At 41.1% G+C, this 23274-nt stretch overlaps 1 protein-coding gene across 1 annotated transcript in view; it reads right to left on the bottom strand.

Annotated features, from left to right (window-relative positions):
* The window catches only part of Exoc4 (exocyst complex component 4), a 771875-nt gene that overhangs the window by 191724 nt on the left and 556877 nt on the right, over window positions 1-23274 (bottom strand). The window contains exon 12 of the mRNA XM_004661198.2: window positions 2535-2671. Within this exon, the coding sequence (XP_004661255.2) occupies window positions 2535-2671 (137 nt within the window). The remainder of the gene's footprint in view (window positions 1-2534; window positions 2672-23274) is intronic.

Below are 23274 nucleotides of genomic sequence, written 5' to 3'. Positions count from 1 at the left end.
GATAACTCAATTCCTTCAGGCAGAGGAGGGACCACAGCAAACACAACTATTCTGGTTACTGCTTGAAACCAAACAGTTCCCCTGTGCCTGAGACCCCACCCTTATCTACCCATCTCTGTCAGAAGCCAAAAGCAATGTGATCATGGACTGATCCTTCAGAACTGCAAGCCAAATCTATCTCAGGTATTTCACTGTTGTAACACCAAGCTGAGTGACACACAATGGCATTGCCTGCATCTAGAGGGAAAGATCACCTGTGATGAACACTGTACCATGCTACAGAAGCTTGCAAGTTTTCAGTCAGACTAATTTGAACTACAATGCTATAAAAAGAACCACCAGTAGGACTAAGAGTTGAGAGTAATTTTTTTTATGGGGGGGGGAGTGGGAATTGGCATGCCAGGGCCTCTAGCTATTGCATTTGAACTCTAGACATGTGCACCACCTTGCATGCCTGTGCGTCACCTTGTGTGTGTAGCTTACGTGAGTTCTGGGGATTTGAACATGGACCCTCAGGCTTCGCAGGCAAGTACCTTAACTGCTAAGCCATTTCTTTAGCCCAGAGTCAACTTTCTTATCATTCTTAGGTTATGTAAAATTTCCACTACAAATAATATTTGTTGTTATTATTTGTGAGAAATTATGTAGTACTTATAGCAGTTATATCTTTAACAGACTTTAAATTTAAGGGAGGTTTGATATAAACATAAAAGTGAATTTAAAGCATTAATGTTATTAAACTATTTTTATTATTTAAGATTTTAGTTTTAATAACTAAAATGTTTTTAAATTCTCTTTGGTAAATGAGACATTGGTATCACCACTTGAAAATTTATTTTACAGAATTGAAAACAGAACACTTTAGTCCCAGAAATCCCACTCTCAGGCAGATATCCTGGCATCAGTGGTTTTACTAATTGCTATTTGTTATCCACTAAAGTAATTTTGAAAAATGCTGTTCACCTTGTCACATTTTAAAGTTGAGTCTAATTGTTTTCATTTGCAGGGTAAACAGTTATAAAAGACACCATTCTTGGCATATCATAAATATTAAGTTTCTTTAAAACATCACCATTTTAAAAGTTTTTGTTTATTTTTTATTTATTTATTTGAGAGCAATAGACAACAGAGAGAGAGAGAGAGAGAGAGAGAGAGAGAGAGAGAGAGAGAGAGAGAGAATGGGCATGCCAGGACCTCCAGCCACTGCAAACAAACTCCAGACGCAAGTGCCCCCTTGTACATCTGGCTAACGTGGGTCCTGGAGAATCGAGCATCAAACCAGGGTCCTTAGGCTTCACAGGCAAGCGCTTAACCGCTAAGCCATATCTCCAGCCCCAAACATCACCATTTTAAATCATTCCAATGACCTGGTACAGAAATACTGCACAATCTGGCTCACATATGACTGTGGATAAGTAACACTGATGGACTCAGGTAGGTTAGCATCAACCTGACTCGTATCACTCTGTCAGATTAATTTCCCTAAGCATTGCTTCCTCACTGAGAATGACTCATTATCTGCTACACAACAGCAAAATTTGCTAGTCTTATTTTCAAGACTTTTTGTTTGTTGTTTCCCTTTTCCTGTGCCATATTTTCTCCTACTGTCTTCTGTGTAGGCACTCCCCATTGTGCCTCCAAATACCAGGCCTTGTTAGTGTGCCTTCTCCATGCCTGAGGCGACCTTATTATTCTTGCCACTTCCACAAATGTCATCTGTCCAACACACTCTTGCAAAATCATTTCTACCTGCTATCGCCTGTCTCCTTCATGTTTTCTCCTTTCTGCCCCTACAGGCTGTATCATACAAGGGGCACCTGGTTATGCCTGCACTGTGCGTTTCTGTCCTCAAGTACGCAGCGCATGTGAGTTAGTGCTTTATTGCACGTTCTTTTCACCTATAATTGTTTCACATCTTGTCAGCCGGGCCATAATTTGTTCCTATTATTAGCTTTCTATGAGAAGCGCTATGCTCTTTTCCATGAGCTCAAGGTGATTGTTGAACCCAGTGAACAGAAATCAGAGGTGTAACTAACAGGTTTCAAGTTTGTGACATTGGTTTTTCATTTCCACTGCTGTTGAAGGCAGAAATAACTGTCCTTACATGACACCAGGAAATCAAACATCACAAGAAACATGAAAAGAAATACTTGGTTGATTATTAAGAGCTTCAAATTGCTCCATTATCTGGATCTTTTCATCCACCAGGTGGACTAATAAAGATCCCAAATTTCCTGAGGAATTCAAATGTTAAAAGATGCTTCTATTAAAACGAAGGCTGCCATCTCAACTGAGCTACTCAGTGGCAGTCTTGATGTGTCTGTGCCTTTATCCCTTTCATTCCCTCTGTCAGTGTGATGACTACACAGGGGTCCAGGACACACTATGTGGTACATGGTCTCATCAGGCCCCTTGACAAATTCAAGAGTGATCCTGTTCCTTAATGGCAGAACTTAGGCAGTGAAGGCAGTGTTTGTTGCTGATCAGAACCCCGGGTTCCAAAGTGAGCCTGCTCAGCTCTCCCCAAGCTCTACCTGTAAGCTGCAGAGCAGGTATCCTTGTATTCCTGGAGCTTCACACACACCATGTTCAGGAACTGATCTGAATATGCACTCAGGTCATGCATTAGGTTCATGAGGTCCTGCATGGTCTTCTCCACAATGATGGTGCTCTGGAGATAAATGGAAAAGAGAGGACACAGAAACGCATGAGATTTCTGCACTCGGGCATGTACAGAACACGGGACATGCAAGGACAGCTGAAAGGATGGAGTCACTTGAAACACACTTTCTGCAGGATGAGGCATTTAAAAGTGTGACCTCAAATCAATGACAAAATAAACATCTTACAGAGTGTCAGTCTTCCTGGTGTTTTCTCTGGAATGAGGTAGGATAAGGACTTTCAAATTGATTTCATGAAATTTGTGGCACCTACTAGAGGTTTCCGGGGCTGTTTCCATGGTTTATTTTTATTTTTATTTATTTATTTATTTATTTGGTTTTTCAAGGTAGGGCCTCCCTCTAGCTCAGGCTGACCTGGAATTCACTATATACCTCAGGGTGGCCTCGAATTCATGGCGATCCTCCTACCTCTGCCTCCTAAGTGCTGGGATTAAAGGCATGCGCCACCATGCCTAGCCTGGCCTGTTTTCATATTTTAAAATAGTGCCAGCGATTGAATCCAAGGGTTTGCATATATCCTCTACCACTGAGCTACAGACCCAATATCCCCAGTCCCCTTTCCCCTACCTTTGGAGACTAATTCTCACTCACTGCATAGGCTGTGGGTCTGGGACTCACTATTTGGGCTAGGTTGATCTTAAACTCATGATCTTCCTGCTCTGCTTCCTCAAAAGGGATTCAGGCTTATGCCACCATAAGTGGCACCTCTGTGGGGTTTTAGGGGGGAAAATGCAGAGCCAATGGGGGCATTATTTATCTCCTCCAGGAGTCTACTTGGAGAGCAGGGACCCATGACAAGCAGGACAAGGAAAAGCCTTTCACAACTGAGGCTTCACAGCTGCAGGTCTACTAAGAACAACAGGCATGCGCATCTCATGGCAAGTATAGTGTTTTCCAGTTCACAGCTTGTGCTGTGTCACTTGAGACTCACTAATAACCATGACTGTCATGAACATGTATGGAGTTCTTACAATTACAAGGTATGATGCTGAGCCCTTTGTTCAAGTTAATCCTCTCAATACTGCCATCATTCCTATCAGGTGGCCCCTCTGAACCTCCAGGTCAAAAGAGGACAAAGGAGGGTTCAAGTCATGAAACAAAGCAAGGGCTCAAGGCTTGGCTCTTTTCAGAGCTAGCCTTGAGTTCTTTTGCTCATGGCCCACTTGTTTTCTCTTGAGTTCATGGTATTTCATATTCTTGCTAGACTAATTTCTGTTACTGGAACAAATAAGGAAGTTAAGCATCTTACAGAGAGAAAAGACTACTATGATCTACATCTACCTGGCTGAGCGGTTTGGGGCCCTGGGCAGAAGCACAAGTCATGGCTAGAGCCACAGCTAGAGAAGAGGACAGAGCTGGGGGTTCCATTGTTTCCTTCAAGGACATGCCCCCAATGTCTCCCACTAGGCTGTACCTCTTAGGGCGTCCACACCCTCCCTAAGGTCCACTCACAACAAGCCTTTAACACTGAGTCCTTGCGGCCATTCCAGACCTAAGGTACCAATATCGTCGGTACCTTTGAAACAGGGCCCACACAGACTTGGGCATATCTGAAAGCTGAACTGGAGAATTTTCCAGAGAGAAAATAAAAAGCCTACCTTAGAGATAGATAGTACTGGGCAACAGATCAATGTTATTCTTAGAGGCATATTCAATAAGCCCTAAACATTTGATTCAGAGAAGACTGGTTTATTTAAACCATTAATTCATACCTCTTTCAAGAGGAGCATAATTATACAGAAGGAGTAAGTATTCATTGCATGTTAAGCAACCTAGATTCCTTTGGCCATTAAAGATTATACTCAGTATTTATTTATATAAACTCACACCAGCTACAGCTTGCTTAACCATAAAACATAATTTTTTTTCCTGGTCTGCCAGTAATCTAGGGAGGAATCCCAGTCATTTTACTATGCTTAAAGACAGACTACACAGGTTTTAGCTATTTTTTTTTTTCTGAAAATAAAAAAGAATGGATAAAGCCACACAGTTTTCCTCAGCACAATGGAAGATAGCTTGAGTTATGAGCTACATCCACATGCTTACCCGAGATGGTTTGAGGTAGGTGTTTCTGTCTTCTTTCCCTTCCCCTCCCGCCCTCCCCCTCTTAGTAAAATAATTAGGTGAGAAGGGGGGAGCACTATATTCTGTAAGGCAAACCTCATAGGAAACCAAATTACAGTCTCTATGAAATCCCCACAAGTTCAACTTCCTTTTCTGTATTGATTTTAAGATTAAAGCACTGTGGCTTCACCCTGATCTATAATCCCATTCCTCTGTGTTTGTATGTGAGTGACAGGAATTGATTCTACCTGGCTACATGTCCCCACGCTAAGAATCTAAAATCCTCATCCCAATTCAAAACACAGAATGTCTGACAAAGTATGGATAGCAATTAATAAAGGAAAGAGGAGCTTGGCCATCCTCACAAAGCTCCTTAAAGTCTAAAACACTGTAGGAGATGAATACAGGAAGAGTGCTCCAAGCATTAGGAGAAAGTGGCGGGTTCTAGGAGCAATTACACGATGCATAATCATCTCTGGGGGAGTTTGGGTAGCCCCTTCCTTTCTTTGACTCAATTTAGTCCACTAATAACCAGCATGATTTGATTGCTCCCTTATTGGCCCTCATGACCATCTATTCAATTTGTGCAGTGGTACTTTCACACTGGCTGGATTCCTGTGGAATTGTTCTCCAGCCTTGGAAGGCACACCTGTCCTTCCAGCCTAGATTACCCGCTTCTCAAGAGAGAGACATTCTCCTTTTCTTGTTGCCCATCTTATGTCATTCGTTCTGTCTCCTTGTTTATAATTTTTCAGGCTCTTCAGGACAATGCTATTAACAAAAAAGAATGCTAATATGTACAGAATTAAAACCTCCTCTGGGAAGGGGAGATAAATGAGGTGCGTGTGGCATCAGCGTCTAAACACTTTGCAGTCTCTTTGGGTGAATGAGTTTTCTCTGGATCTACTGCAGTGCTTTTGGGTAACAAGAATGGAGTTGATAGCATTTGGAAGGGAAGGGGTGACTGCAGTCACTTCTGTATCCCCCACAGGAGGTAAAGGCTTGGGGTGAACAGGAAGTACCCACAGCGGATGATTAGAAAGGCACGATTTAATTCTAATGGCTGTGCTCAGTCAGCACAGACCTACGTGATGCTATATGATTACACACAATTTTCCAGCTATTTGGTTGGTTTACCTTGTCACTGTAGTGCTCTGGATAATCAATCACTACATTCTTTTCACAGAAAATGACACTGCTGTTTGCAAAATGATGGGAATTTTTACAGGGAAAAAGTTCCCTTCTTTCAAGAATTTATAGCAATTTCCGAATCAGTGGCTCTGAGAGATAAATGTTGAAAATATTTAATTTTTAACAAGATCAGCCCTGTTTTTATTTATTTGATTATTTTAGTATCATAAATGATTTATTGGCTCATTATTAACTTTAAAATTTGTCAATGTGGAATATAAGAACTTCATAATGAGTAAAACTTCTGATTTTTTCTTTATAATTTCTAGTAAATACATTAATAATGCCTGACATATGTTTAGAAACAGCTCAATTTACATTTCTTGCAACTTATTAGTAGATAATAAGGTTTGGGTATGACATAAAAAACCAAGAGGAAGTCAAGCATGTTTGGCACACATCTTTAAATCTAGCACTCAAGAGGCAGAGGTAGGAGGATCTCCATGAGTTCAAGGTCAGCCTGGAACTACAGAGTGAGTTCCTGGTCAACTGGGGCTAGAGAAAGACCCTACCTTGGAAAAACAAAGAAAAAAAAGGGGGGGGGGCTGTGGGTATCTCAAGATAGCAGATGTGATTCTAAAAAGCTTTGAAGTAAAAAACTAAGGGCTAAATTTTATTACAGGGATATAGTAGTAGCCTGTGCCTGCCTATGTGGATGTGTATATCTATAAAGAGAGACATATATATAGATACAGACATATGTAGGTATATAAGAGCCAGTTCTTTAGTTAATACATTTGAAAACATTTAATGAAGGACTGGGATATAACTCAGTGGTAGAGAACTTGTTTAGCATGGAAGACATCCTGGGTTTGAGCTCCATCACTGAAAAACAAGCAAGTTCCACTGAGCATGACTACACCTTGTTCCAACCACCCTGTTTCCAGTTGGTTGTTGCTTACACCAGGCTAATCTTTTGCCTCTATGCCTGTGTGTCTCCTGACCTCCGTGCCTAGAAAACTCTTCCTATATCACACATCTCATTCTTGAAGAGTCAACAGAAGTATGGCCTGCTCTACTTTCACTGCCATCCTCTGTGCCACCAGACACCCCGGGCTAAATAATTCTTGCCTAGATTCTAAGTGGGTTGTGCTAACTACTGGCTTACTTGGCTGTCTCATTCACTATGCTGTAATTTCTTTTAAACCAGTGACAACGCCTTTACCTGACTACACATCTGACACTATAGGTTTTCTACAACTATTTACCCACTGAGTTAACGCAGAACACATTCTGAATGAGGAGAAGGGTCAGATGTCATGTGCAATTAGAACGCTCAGTCATGGGTCAAAAGCTTGATCGGGTAAGGTAGAGTCGGATCATGCTGCTTCCTTCCCAGTATGTCACTAGATCTTAGGTCCCAAGGTTGTAATGACAGAGCATTTATTGTGGTTAGGTTTAGTGACTTCTGCAAGAATAAACTCCTAATTTTATTAGACTGTATTATTTTCTATAATGGCAATCCATTACATATTTAACAAAATGTGCTAATGTTAAGGTTCTTGTGGGGAATGCAGTCTCTGAATGTGGACTGGTTCATTTATCATGCAGGGATGGTTTACACATGCTGCTAAGAACCCAAGATTCCAGAAACCTGCTTTAGGAAGCACTGGAAAGAGTCAGAGAAGTCTACTCATTTCTTCAGATACCTCCCTCCTGCCGTGACATGGATACACACACACACCTCACTCCATTCCTGTCCATGAATAGGCTTATGAGTAGGGTTGGGCAATGTATAATTTTCAATGTCAGTCCCCAGACAGTCAGCGTGTCTAGTGCCAGAAGGCGCTACATAGGCGACTGGGGGAAATGACCAAGATCTGTCCAAGCAACACATTGTTTAACCTAATTAGCAACAAATAACCGGAAGTGATGCCCACACAAGTGCAATAGTGGTACACAGCCATGGTGAGGAATCAATTGCTCTTGATTTGGCTAACTGATCCACTCAGTGGTACTAGACCCTTAGCTGGAGCTGGGAAACAAGTCAGAACCATACCTAAACACAAGCCCACTCTACAATATCAAGCTATCATCAATCACGGGGTATAAGAGGGCCTACACCTATCAAACTGTCTATCAAAAAAGTAAGTGTTATCTCAATTTTCTGGGTGCTAACTTACTCTCCATTGGAGAATCTGCTTCTCTTTTCCAGATAGATGCAGATCCTAAGAAGAGAGCTGCCCCAACATACCTCAAAAGGGGCCCAACTGAAACTAAGGACAACTGGCGAAATTAGCAAGGGTGATGTTTTCCTGTGAACCGGATACCATCACAAAGGGGAAGGAGATCAACGCAGAGAAAAATCAACTCCTACCAAATCAGAGAGCCAAAGCCTCAGAGGCCCCCAACACCTCAGCACTGAAGCAGACCAAAAATGAACCCAACATGGCTCAGGGAAATCTTGCGGAAGAGGGGGCGGAAAGAATGTCAGAGTTACATGTTGGGTCATGATTTGCAGAGACATTTACCATACTAATAACTGGGGGCTAACTCCACAATGCACGACCCATTTTCATTAACAAGGAGGGTCTAATGAGAGGGGGTAGATCACAGATGAGCCTAAATAATGGTACCAAACTGCCTGTATTCACTGAAATGAAAACTAATAAATTAAATTAAAAAAAATATTTAAATTCAGAAAAAAAATAATTTTCAATGTATTCATAAAACAAAATATTTCAGAACAACAAATATGGTGCCACACAATAACCTGGATGACCAAACGTGTTTTAGGTTTAGCAAAAGTGGTAAGACATGGGGATTCAATTACTGGACTTTGTTATTGGTAGAGGTTAAAAAACAGACAGAAAAATGTTGGGTGTAGTATAATCTCAGCTACTCTGGAGGGGCTGAGGGCAGGGGGAGAAGTGTAAATTTATGGCCAGCCTGGGAAATAGTGAGACCCTGCTTCAAAATAAAAAATTAAAAACATACGGAGGTATATAGCTCAATGACAGAACACTTGTGTAACTTGTGTGAGGCTATGGGTTCAATCTTTAGTGCTGTAAAGTAAAAACAAAAATAAATAACAGATCTATTTGACAAAATAATCTAATGAGATTAGTCAGAATGGTGACCACCCTTGTAAGCTGCTGGGGGGGGTGTGTGCATGGGTTGGGGAGTCCTAATGGGGAAAGAGAGACCCTTGTAGCTGTTAGAAATATCTTGACTAGGTAGCTGTTGCATGAACATAAAATTTCTTTGCCCTTAAGGTGTGTGTATCTTACAACTTGGAGGTCGATGAAATAAAAACACATGCTTCTCTCTAGTTTTAGTGGACTAGGCCCTTCCCTCTTCAGATAACACATGAGGACCATCAGGGCATGTCTTCCACCTACCCTCCAGTCTAGTCTCATGCCCTTACCCCTTGACTCTCTGAAATTGAGCTCTATGGGGCTATTTTGCCTTCCACTCTCCATTACTACTCCATAGCCTGTTCTTATCTATAATACTCCATCCAATCTCCCCTTTTCCTGAACTATTCTTTCTTATTGTCTAACTCTCAGCTAGAATGTCCTCTCTGCATGTCTCAAACAGTATATAAGATTCCTGATGAGAGTGATCATTATATAGGATCTGGCATATAAGAGGCACTCAATAAATATTTCTTAACTGAATGAATAAAGTTGCGTATTCTATGTAAAGATCCATTCATCGCCTATTAGGGGAAGGACTAAAAGTAGGCCATTAAGGCTGTACTCTGGAGCTTACTTCCCAATGAAAAACACCTTCTATACAACCCAAATGACCAGGAACTGAGAAATGAACACTAAAATTGTGCCCCCGACTCATATGATAAGATGCTTCAGAGCACAGGAAAGTAATAAGCTAGAGGTACACTCAAGCCATGCCCTGCAGGAACATCACAGGCAACATGCAGAAAGGAAACAGTCATAGGAATATATATATATATACATACATACATACATACATACATACATATACACACACACACACACACACACACATAAATACATATATATGTATTTGTTTTTTGAGGTAGGGTCTCACTATAGCCCAGGCTGACCTGAAACTCACTGTGTAGTCCCAGGTTGGTCTCAAACTCACAGTGATCCTCCTACCTCTGCCTCCCAACTTCTAGGATTAAAGGTGTGTTCCATTACACCTGGATGTAGTGACCATTTTTGTTTGAGGAGGGAGAGAGATTGACTGGGAAGGGAATGTGGTTGGTGGTCACATGTCAAACCTCAAATTTAAACTATTTATATCCAACCACTGTATAAACAAGCAGGAACTCTTTCAGAAACTCTTTAGAGCATATATGTTGATAGAAGTATTTTTATAATGGTTTTTCTTCATGGCATATTTTTAAATGTGAGGATACTGAAGTATTATTGGTATGATTATTACTGACCACCAGATGAGAACTGCCTTGGAAAGGATCCAAGGCAAATTTAAGTGACTGGTTAAATAGGTCATATTAAGTACATATCTTCTCAGTGTCTAATATCAGCGTACCTGGAGGACAGACAAAGGCAAGTAGATCATTCCTGCTCTCTAATACTTGCACAAGGATGGAAGGAAAGTATTTCAGGACAATGGAATGTGACTATGAAGTAGCATGGGAGCCACTGAGTTTGCAGGTGGTTCTTTGGGATTTGGTGTGCATGTGTGTGCATGTGCACATTCGTGTGTGTGAGAAAGAGAGAGAGAGAGATCCTTTTATAGCATTCATACATGCCCAGGACTGAACATTTTGAATATTCCTCTTTACCAACCAAAAAATGTTACCAATGAATCCAATCTGATGTCATTAATCACTGGATGACCCACTTCAAATGTAGGAGAGGATAATTTCAAAAAGTTCCATTGTTCAAAAGAGATGAAGATACTTACATAATAGTCAGAGACAAGCTTTTGGAAGCCCTTTCATCAGGCCAAAGAATTAGGGAGACTTTATAAGTAGGTTTAAATAAAGAAAAAATATCAATTTTGGGATTATCAAAAAGTTATTTCTTTAGAAGTCACAAGTGATTATAAAGTGTATGTGTCCATTAACAACTTTTAAAACATGACATGAATTATCAGTGGTATATAATTGGGCAAAGGATCATTTATGTTTGAGGGAAACCTGTGCTCAACAGGTCTAGTAAGTACAGCTGGCTTCTTTCTGATGAGATTTATTTGAGGATTTCTGATTTCATATTCAAAACAAAATAGCAGGAAAAAGGAAAGAAGTCTAAAGATGTTGTGCTTAATTAGACTGTGAGAGCTAACATTAGTCAAGAAATATTTGCTGGCGTCTATACTTTGATTCAATAAAACCTTATGTCCAGGTTATCAGTTCCCTCTCAGTATGTAAAGGAACACAGAGAACTGGAAAGAGATCAGTGAATAGCTGAGTACTGTAAGAAACACACACACACACACACACACACACACACACCCCTTAAAAAGTACCTCAAGGTTGTTACTCAGCAAAATAGGAAAGAGCTCATGGTAGGAAAGACACCGATATATAACATCTACATTAAGCAGGTTCTTTTGTGCCAAGAAATGTTCTTGGTAACCAACACTGTGTCTTCTTCCTAGGGATGATGCTAATAAAAGCACTTGGAACAGGAAGCAAATGATATTTCAAGAGCAAGTGGAAATATGTATAGAAGGCCAGGCAGGGGATCAGAGGAAAAAGGTGGGTGAACTTGACCTGGGATCTAGAGAACAAGGAGAAGTTTGGATACTTAAATGGCTAGAGGAGAGGTATTTCAGGTAAGAGGGAAGGTGTAGACAAAAGCCAAGGGCAAGGAATGAGCTGGTCTTGTGCAGCAGACAGGAGACGAATGTAGCTGGAGGTGCCCTGTGCCTGGAAAGCAGCAGGGCCATGTACAAGGCACTGGAGCTTGGCATCCTAATTCCGGAGCTATAAGCAACCCTGTTACCCAGTCTAATCCTCTGCTTAGAAACAACAAAAGGAACCATAACAAATACCAATACTAAAAGGTCCTGTGTGTGTGTGTGTGTGTGTGTGTATGGCCAATTTATAGTAGTTCAAAGGCTAAAGTCAAGCTTTTTATCTAATTCTGGCAAAAGTTGATGATTTAGACATCAGAAAAAAGTAAGTTAAATAGCTGATTATGTTTATTGAAAACATACAAAAAAAAACAATGAAGAAGCCCCTTCCCCCCAAATAACTTTAGACAATCTATTGTGACTATTAAATTCTGTTTGGAAAACCTAGAGAAGATAAACAATCGTACATACTGTGTCTTCCCAGTAGCAACAATATTTCAGCACTACCAGGCGGAGAAAATTCTAATTTAAGGAAGAAGGCCAGCTAACATAACAACTACTTCAGGTAAAGAGCTATCCACAGGTACTACAACAGATGAGAAATGACAGGGAAATAAACAGTGCTGGAGCACTGAAGTCACACCACACAGACTGGCTGTGGGTCACACAAAGGAGACTGCAGAAGGTAGGCAGGATCCGAGCTTCCAAACCCTCGTCCAGAGAACAGTCTTAGCATAACTCATGTTACAGAACCAGCTCCTAAAGGGGAGACCTACACACACCCTAGAAGACTTGGTGAAGAGACAGAATTTGAAGTCTCAAAAAACCAAATGCACATGCCCTGTATTTGAAAAACAATCACCTTACGTGGGATGATTTGGGAAAATACAGACGGAGGAAGGAAAATCAGTTAAAAGAAACAGACCCTGAAATGACATAGATAATAGAATTATAAGACAAATGATTATAGCTAATAAGTGTGTATATATGTGTATGTGTGTGTGTGTGTGTGTGTATATATGTATAAATATATGCTCTAAGCTTAAAAATGCAAAGAAAAACATTAACACAAAGAACAATATAAGACACAGCAACAGAATTTACCCAAAATAAAGAGCATAGAAAAAGGGTTGAAAACAACAATAACAACAACAACAAAAAAAAAAACAACTAAAGACAGAACAGAGTCAGTAAACCATGGGACCAACATATACATATACATATATATATATATATATATATATATGCTACTATAATTTCATACAAAATAAGGTTTATTAAAGGAACATAGTAAATATAAAGATACAATGGCTGATTTTTTTCCCTCCCAAATTTGAAGAAAACCTCAAGCGCATGGGTCTGAGAAGGTCAATGCAGCTCAAACATAAGCTACCTCAAACCATGTCAAGACATGTTATCACCAAATTGCTGAAAACCACTGAAAAAGAATGGTTTCAACAACTTTAAGAATAAAAAAGAGAGAACTAGCCAGTGAGTTGGCGTGGGGCACGCTTTTAATCCCAGCACTCAGGAAGCAGAAGTAGGAGGATCACCATGAGTTCAAGGCCACCCTGAGACTACAGAGTGAATTCCAGGTCAGCCTGAGCTAGAGCGAGACTCTACCTCGAAAAACAAATAAACAAACAAAAAGCAGAGAGAGGGCTAGAGAGATGGCTCCGTTGTTGAAGGCCTTGCCAGCACAGCCATCAATCAGGGTTCAGTTCCCCAGTACCCACATAAAACCAGATGCACAAAGTGCCACATGTGTCTAGAATTTGTCTGAAGTGGCAGAAAGCCCTGCCTGGTGTGCCCGTATCTTCTCCTCTCTTTCTTTCTCTCTCTCATAAAAAGGGAAAGACAGATGTGGGCTTTCTGATTCTATCTTCTCTGTATATTTGATACCACGGCCCTTCCGAGAACTGGCAGTACATGAAGATGGACTTGGCAGAAAGGGTGCCCTGGACAAGACTGAGCTCGTGGATGGGGGGTGACTGCAGTCTCTGCAGGAGAAAACAGCTTGGACAGTGGTGCTAAAAAGGATCCAACAAATAAAAGAGCAGGGACAGGGACAAAAGAAAGAAGAAAAGAGCAACGGGGAGTAGAAGAAGGGAAGGGGACAAAGGAAGGAAGCCCAAGCTTCCGGTGTAAGCGGGAGGGCTTTTTCTCTTCACCTGCTCCCATCTTGAGCCCGTGCACCAGGCCGCGCCATTGAGGGGCGTTCACTGCAGCTAAGCTGACGTCGGTGCCAGGCCTGGAGTTAGTAGGAAACTTTGAAACTGGCCTTATTCAGATGGCAGGAATATAGACTTTACTTCTCTGAATAGAAAATATCCCTGAAGAGGTAGCTGCATTAGCTTTGGAACCAGTAGAAAACACACACACACACACACACACACGAAAGTGTTCAATCCTGTTCGACAAATGATCTTGAACTTATGATATACGTCCCTCAAAGATCCCAGGGTCATTCTGCTTCACAGGTCATCTGAAGAACGATGACAACTGAACTCCTGTCAACACCTTGTTGTCTGAGGAAAAGACTAATAGTTATAAGGTCTCATGGTGACAGCGAAAGTGAATATTCTAGTTGTTCCTCAGGATGAGGAGGGGGCTGGACAGGAAGATGAAGACACTAATGCAGCGATATCAGCCAAAAGACCCAGATTCAAAATAATTCCACCTCATGTTTACAAATAAACATGTTCAAAGAACATGGGAAGTGATCACGAAAAGAGGCGACTAGGTAGAAGCATATTCTGAGGCACACAAATTAAATTAACTTCAAAAGTTTTAAATTCTGGGCTTAGTGGTTAAGGTGCTTGCTTGCAAAGCCAGAGGACCCGGGTTTGATTCCCCAGTACCCGTGTAAAGCCAGATACAGTGGTACATGTATCTGGAATGGCCCACCCCATTCACTATCTTTCTCTGTCTCTTTTTTTCCCTGCTTGTAAATAAGTTTTTTAAAAGTTTAAACTCTGACAGAACATTGAAGAAATTAAAGAGAAATAAGCAGAACCAGAAAAGTATGCCCAGTCTCCTCTGCAAGGTCTCTCCTCTTTCTTAACTAAATCAACAATGTGAAAATATGGAATAAATGGTTCTATGTTGTGCTTTGAGGTTCTGAGTCAACAGAAAGGTTTGAACCACCATGTGGCATGATGCATTCATGGTGTCACAGAAAGCTGCTTTCTTGAGTTTACATGAGGTCCACCCTGAATTCTGAAGCAGGAGAAATCCTTGACAGTACCGGTACTTTTGACGATGTTTATTGGTTCAGCTAGACTGAATATGGAATACATTTGAAGATTTTTCTTTAGAATGCTTCCTTCTCACTCATTGTTTAGATAGCCAAATGTTGCAAGAAAATAAGAGCCAGCAAATTAGTCAACAGTTGTCAGCTGTCTAGCAATATACCATCTACTGATCACCTTATGATCCTTTCATGGGAATCGCGAAGAGAAGAGATTTTAATAACTGGCTCTGGAAACTGAAAAAAAAAATCTCCTATGAAAATGTTCTTGTGGTTCAACAATCTGGTTCTTAGACCCCTGACTCATGTCTCACTACACATTACCTGAAATACAATGGGGGTACTTCTAAAGCACCCACTGGATAACCAGGGAGCCTTTCCTAACTGGACTTTCTTTTGAATATTCTTCACCAGTGGTGTGCGGATATATTCCTTGTCAATACTGATCAAACATTCCAGGCCCACTTAACTGAATTTAGGAAATACAGACACAAGAACAACAGAAGGAACAGATGGAGTGGAGTGTTTTCTGATTCCTGCTGACAGAGAAACACTGATTTCATGGAAAAGGAAGAGGCTTGAAGCCCTTTGTTCTAAGCCTTTCATGGAAGGGTTGTTATACCCTAGCTGCTGCTCCTATAGTCAGTCAGTGTAGTGTTTGCATCCAACATTGGATCATGTTGCCAGACTATGGGATTTGATAATATTAGGAGACAGTGGCCTCAATGAGGACATCTGATCAGCCTGGCTGCTGTACTATCTCTAGCCCTGTGCAGCGGTTCTTGAGAGATGGAGACAACGGCTTGTTATTCCTTTTCTTTTTAGACTTCTTGAAGAGATGAACAATATGCTTAATGGGCTATTGGGAGTTAAGATTTTTCAAAAAACAATTCTTTCAGTAGAGATACTACTCATAATATTTTGATGCCTTTTTAGTATTTCCAGAGCTGGTTGTTTGCAAGTGTCCTTGTTCCAGAGTGTGGCTCAAAGACAGCTGTCCTGTACATCTTCTCTGTCTGCTAGACACACAACATGTGATGGGGGAGGATTGCCATCTCTTCCCACTTCAGAGACAACAGAAAGTGTATAGCTGCCTCCTCTGGGGTGGAGACTACCTACTTGGGGGAGATAGAGAGATACTATCTAGCTGGGAATAGAGGAAAGATCACAAGACATACAGAGGGTCTGACCTAACCCAGAAAGCACATGAACAGCAGAACACATTAGGAAGAATAGTATCTGTTCTATGACCTTGATCTTCACAAAACACTGTGAAGACAGGTCAGAGAAACAAAATCCCAAGTTACATTTTAGTGGTTTTTAAGACAATAATAGCAACCCAAATCATATTTTCCTTTTGTTGAATATCACGCAGGTGAGTAATGTATTAGTGTGTGTCCATAAATTAATCCTAATTTCTCTATCAAGTAGACATAAAACTTGCTGAGATGTTTCAATTTTTTTCCTCAATGTGACAAGTTGCTGCCTCTTAAAAAGTTACTTTCACATGTCTCTTAGGAAATAATAAAATTTAACTCTGACCACGACTACCAATGTATAGTCTTTCTTGAGATAATTCATACTTGGAGATGAAATTCTCCTTTAAAATATCACCAATAAAGTAGGAACTGCATAAGCATTTTCACTCAAAACAAACAATGGCAAGGAAGAAGGACTTAGAGGCTGAAGACCATCTGTCTGACCTAGACAACAAAATGTCACTCAAAAAATCCTTCCCTGAAGAAAAAAGAACCTGGGATGGCTTACTCCACACAACAGTGTCCTCCGAAGTTTTATTTCCTGGTTGTAAATTTCTAAACATTTTCATTGTACTTACAGGGCTAATGTCATCCTATGCTCTGTAGGGAAGGTAACATACATTTTAAAGATCCCTTCTTTTTTCCTTAATACAACTATATATGGGTGTGCTGGAGATTTGAACTTGAGGAACTCTCGGGATTCCTCAGGCTCTCAATGCTTGCACAGAAGTTGCTCTTAACCACTGAGCCATCTCTCCAGCCCCAGTTCATTTGTTGTTTTCCATAAAAACACAGAACAGTAAGTGATGCGTTAAGTCCTTGGTGCCAGGTTTAGAAAGGCCAAGGTAAGTGAGGCCTTCGTGAGGAAGACGGTTTCTACAGCCTTCAGACAAGTTGCAGTGATGGAGTTGGTGACTTGGGTTTACAGCTATGAAGGGAGTGGACAGGGAACAGACAGAGTCATTGGAAACATCTGCTCAGATGGAAGGTGTGATGTAACTCAGAAAGTGCCCAGGATGGAGACAGATCAGCGAATAAAGGCTGGAGCTTCTGGCTGGTCAGGCTGTTGTCTGACCATTGCTGGGGACTGGACCTCCAATGCCAGCATGCAGTGGTCTAGTCATCAACAGTGCAAGCCTTCCTCTCTCTTCTCATTTTCCCCAAACCCTAGCCTCTTAATTCACAAAGAACTAACTCCTGAGATAAAGAGACCAGAAGGACCGGGGTTTGCCATATGTCAGACATGGGCTAATAATTCAGCCTTTTTTAAAACTTCTTTCTACCCAGCACTCAGGAGGCAGGTAGGAGGATTGCCGTGAGTTCGAGGCCATCCTGAGATGACATAGTGAATTCCAGGTCAGCCTGAGCTAAAGTGAGACCCTGCTTCAAAAACCGAAAAAAATAAAAAAACTTTCTAAAATTGTATCGTAGCATAAATTCCCATGCTCTGCTAACAACATTCTCATAGCATTTTCTAACACTCTTCTTCCTGTTCCGGAGAACACCAAGTATTTTACAAATATCTCAGTCAATATCCCAACAGATTGTGAGAAAGTAGAACAGTCATTATCTTCCTTATTTTACAGCAAGTCTAACACTTACGGCAGTTTCCAGGAAGAAACCTAACACATAGAGGGAGGTTTGCAGAGAACACCAGAGCATCAAGCTGCCACCAAAGGTGGTGAGAAGAGCTTTCATCTCTTTGTATTTTCTCGATTCGCACTCACGGCACTCTGACTGGATTCTGTCAGGTCACAAAGCATCTGTCATCACAGGAGTCTGCTGCTTGATGTAGGAATATTATTCAGGCATTTTATGTGATTGTTTTGTCCTTTTAAAGATTACATGTCCTTACCCATTTCTGTTAAGAGCCAATGGGCATACTCCAAAATTTCAGAGCAAATTCTTCACTTTTTCTTCTTACGAGCCATGGCAGGGTAATTCGGTAGGAGGCTCTGATGACCCACAATTCATTAGGGAAGAATTACAAACATATAAATCAACATGTCAGAGGAGGAAGACTGGCTGGACCAGTGGGAGACGCACACTACATACGCATTTGTTCTGCTCTGTGCAGGCCCACCTGTCTGCGGTGGCTCACATCACATAATAATCAATTATGCTGACAAGTTTCCCTACAAATTGTTTCAGCCTCCGTTACTCGGGCACCTCTGAGGTGAGATCTGGAGCCCTCTGCGAAGGAGAAGGAGTAGGGAGCTTGGCTTCTAGTAAAACAGAACATATGGAACTGTTCAGGGGAGAGAGCATGCGAGCAGGCGTACAAACCGTGTACACACGCATGGGAAAGTTTGTTCAGGGGTCAAGATATGCCTCATACTGGGGAGTGATGGTAACATCTCAGAACTAATGACTTCTAAAAAGTGATTCTCATTAATAGAAAAAACCCAGCAGTTGTAAACCTAGCATTCTAGCTCATCCAGGCACAAATGTAACTGCTCTGTATGACCTTCCCTTGCCAAGCGAAACAGAATGTGGCACAAGCATTTTCAAAGACATAGCCAGCAGAGGAGGGAGCCGGCTCCTATGGTGGCTCAATGCTGAGTGACTTGGGAATGCTGAGCAAGTCACTCTCCCTCTCCTCATGACCTGGGAGGACACCTCAGCCAGCCCACTCTAAAGTATACATGGGCTGTGGTCTGTCTTCCTCAGTTTAAGGCCTGAGTCACTCACACCTCGCTTTCCTAGGTTTTAGTTACGGATCACACTACTATTCATGAAGAAATGGACCAATGTGAGTTTGGAAATCCCCACAATATGTTCTGATGCACTAAACTCCAGGGCATCCTGCCAAAGTCAGTGTGAAAACAACAGTAACAGAACCACCTACATACTGCCCAAGGGGGTGGTTTTCTCCCAAGTGTAAGAATAGTAAGTGACTAAAAACCAGAATACCGAAGCACTCAAGTTCTTCCTTCCAATCTCTTGAGACAGGAAACCACCTACGCTCCTGGGAAGTATATAGCCAACACAATATATTAGGAAAATATTTAAAGACTGTAGGATTCCACTAACTAGAGAAAAAGGTAGGCTATCAGAGACCTAATACTTTATTTTACTAAGTAATCATGTTTGAAACAAAATACAAAACAGATAATCTCTTGTATTGCTTTTGACAAAAATTGAAGAAAAATAATAGGAGGAAATATAGTTCCGCCCAAGAGTGAACCTGTGATTTCATACCTGCACACTCAGCACACATATATACTACCTACTTCATATCCCTACTACATGCACACACACATACTACCGGCTTCACATACCTACTACATGCGCACACACATACTACCTGCTTCACATACCTACTACATGCGCACACACATACTACCTGCTTCACATACCTACTACATGCACACACACACACATACTACCTGCTTCATATCCCTACTACATATACACACCCATATACTACCTGCTTCATATACCTACTATATGCACACACATATACTACCTAATTCACAAATACTACTTAAACACATATAGAGTCTACGTCCTTCACACACACAGTGCATACACACATGTAGTGTACCTACTTCACATGTGGGTCTGACGGGCTTGGGTCAGTGGACTGGCCACCACTCTAGAAAAGAAAGGAACTAGTATACGAGTTAATCATGTAGGAGAAATTAAATACACAAAAATTCAACTGCCATGATTTAATCTTTGCAAAGTATGATTTTTTAAGATATAAAATCAGCACAAAATTAAAAGTATTAAGGGAAATTGCTCAATAGCCTCTTACTGTGGGTAACTTAGGAGGCACTTTCAGAACATACAGATATAATTTGGAAAGAAATTTCTAATGATTCAAAAAAATTACCCCAGTTCTCAAGTAACTGAAAAAATAGAACCCATGGCAAAATGTAGTCCGAACACTTAAATCATTTCAGTGGTTTTTCATTTTTTTCTTTTAAACTCTCTGCTCCTTTTATCACCAGGACTTTAAAAAACTGAACAGTAGAATGTCTCTGCTGCCCATTTTCTTCTTTTATTGTTTCCCTTTTGTTCTAAAAATGAGGATAAAATTAAGTGCCTGGATCACTGAAGATTTCCAGATGGTCAGACAAATGAGTACTTTGGCTCCTGGGCTTGCGATTTTTATAGATATGGACATTTGTCTGTTTCCATGGCTCTTGTTAAATACACAAGTGATTTAGCCTAAGTATCTTAAATATGTGACAACCAAAGATCTCCCTTGAATGAACACCAGAATTGATTTAATTGCTAAGATCGGAATAGGAGTTTTCTATGTAGTTAGGAAAATGTTCCCTTTGGGCTGGGCCTGTACCTCGGTGATAAAGAGTGCCGCCTAGTACCTCTGAAGCTCCAAGTTTGCCCCCAGTATCACCAAAAAGAGAAAAAGAAAAGAACAAAATAGAAAAGAGATAGAATCATTTTCCTAGCAGCCATATTTCTTTACAAAGGCAATAAAACCCCATAATGTACATTTTAATTTTTGAAACTTATTCTGAAATATAGCTATTTTTCTACATTCTAATGGCTAAATTTGCTGTTTTATTTCTCTTGTCCTTTGCTTAGCTCCCTATTGTCATTATACTATTACACCCTCAGACCATTTTGCTGCTTTTTAAAATTTCCACGTGTTCCTAATGGCATTCTTGACTACTGCCACACAGTAAGCAAATATTTACTTATATGTGTTTGTAATGATTTATTTATTTGTTTGAAAGAGGGAGACAGAGATAAAGACACACACACACACACACACACACACACACAGAGAGAGAGAGAGAGAGAGAGAGAGAGAGAGAGAGAGAGAGAGAGGGAGAGAATGAGCACGTCAGGACTTCTAGCCACTAAAAACTCCGGACATATGTGCCACCTTGTGCATGTGGCTTATGTGGGTACTGGTGAATCAAACCTGGGTCCTTAGTCTTTGCAGGCAAGCACATTAACCACTAAGCATTGTCTCCAGGCCTATATGTGTTTTTTGGGGGAGAGGGTCTTATTATGTAGCCTGGTTGGCCTTGAACTCATGCTTCTCCTGCCTTAAGACTCCTTAGTGTTAAGAGTATAGATAGACATGAGCTAACACACCCAGTATGCCAGCAGTAAATAAATAAATAAATATGAATATGTTGCTTACTATAACATAGACAGTTTGTGGTATTTTAAACTAAATTAAGCCTCATAATAAATCTATGAAGTATATACTATTGACTCTCCACTTTACAGATGATAAAATTAAGACAACACAATGTTCAGTAAGAAGCCTGGATGAGGTTGGGGAGATGGCTCCTTGGGTAAAGTGCTTGCCACACAAACATGGGGCCATCAGTCCAGATGCTTAGCACCCACATAAAAACTGGCATGGGACCTGTCTATAATCCAGTGCTAGGAAAGCAGAGACAGAATGACCCCCAGCACTTTCTGGCCAGGTAGTCTAGTTGAATGAGTAAGTGCTTACATGGCTTACTTGGTAGACCCTATCTCAAAAAAAATAAAAATAAAATAAGGTGAAGAGTGGCTAAGGAAGATACCTGGTGTCATCAACCTCTGACCTCCACATACATACATGTGCATACTTACCCCCACACGTGTAACCACACATATGAACATGCATCACCAAGGCATACTACCCACATCAAAAAACAGAAGCTCAAGGGATGGAGAGATGGCTTAGCCATTAAGTGTTTGCCTGTGAAGTTTAAGGACCCCAGTTGGAGGCTTGATTCCCCAGGACCCACGCTAGCCAAATGCACAAAGGGGCACATGCATCTGGAGTTTGTTTGCAGTGGCTGGAAGCCCTGGTGTGCCCATTCTTTCTCTCTCTTTCTGCCTTTTTCTCTGTCTGTTGCTCTCAACTAAATAAATAAAAGTGAGAACAAAAAAAATTGAAAAAAAAAAAAAAAAAACTCAAGGGAAGACAATTAGTAACCATGGTGCCAGAGTCAAAGCAACTCAGTTCGGTTGGGAAGATGGGTCAGTGGTAAAAGGCACTTGCTAGGAAAGCCTGCTGGCCTGGGTTCGATTCCCCAGTACCCACATAAAGCCAGATGCACAGAGTGGCAATGCATCTTAAGTTCATTTGCAGTGGCAAAAGACCTGGTATTACCATTTGCTCTCTCTCTCTCTCTCTCTGTCTCTTACACTGCAATAAATAAAGAAAAAAGGCACTCAGTCAACCTGCACTCAGCCAGTCAGTTGGCCACCAGTACATTTGCTTTTAAATGCACGTCAGTAAAGAATATGAAGAGCTGGGCGTGGTGGCGCATGCCTTTAATCCCAGCACTCGGGAGGCAGAGGTAGGAGGATTGCCATGAGTTCAAGGCTACCCTGAGATGACAGAGTTAATTCCAGGTTAGCCTGGACCAGAGTGAGACCCTACCTCGTAAAACAAAACAAAACAAAAACAAAAACAACAACAAAAAAAAGAATATGAAGGAGTTGGGAGAAGCAATAAGTGGCAGGCACAGTGAAATGAATGATTAGGGATGGAGAGAACAGAAGGAGGCCTCAGGAGTCAAACTTTGCAAACCCATCCTGTGTTAGTCCCCTTTCTCATTGCTGTAACCAAGTCCTTGACAAGAAACAACTCAAGGGAGGAAGCTCACACTTTGAAGCGTACAGCCCTTCATTGCAGCAAGGCATGGAGGCAAGAGCACGAGACTTGCTTGTTCACATCTCAGTGGGTCAGTGAATGCACACAGACAGGGAATTACTACCCTTGGCTGGCACTTTCTTTTCTCCCTGTGTGTTTAGTCAGCCCGTGGGCTGGTGCTGCACACATTCTAGGTGGGTCTTCCTTCCTTGGTGGAGCCTCTCGGGAAGTACTCTCATAGACAAACACATGCTTCACTAATGCTCTAGGCTTTTCTTAATCCAACTAAGTTAACACTGAAAATTAACCCTGACAAAGGAGTACAAAGTAGTTCATAAAAGAACCACAGCTTAATTGAGTTATGATGATAAATTATGTAGAAGGGAAATATGAGTTTAATCCAGACATCTATGCATGAAGCTGGACATGGAGATGAGAGAATCCTGCACTGAAAGTTCTGATATAGACAAAGAGAGTCAAAACTGACAGGTAACC

The sequence above is a fragment of the Jaculus jaculus genome, chromosome 10 (genome assembly GCF_020740685.1).
Source record: "Jaculus jaculus isolate mJacJac1 chromosome 10, mJacJac1.mat.Y.cur, whole genome shotgun sequence".
NCBI classification, from domain to species: Eukaryota; Metazoa; Chordata; class Mammalia; order Rodentia; family Dipodidae; genus Jaculus; species Jaculus jaculus.
This window is presented reverse-complemented; position numbering and strand designations above follow the sequence as displayed.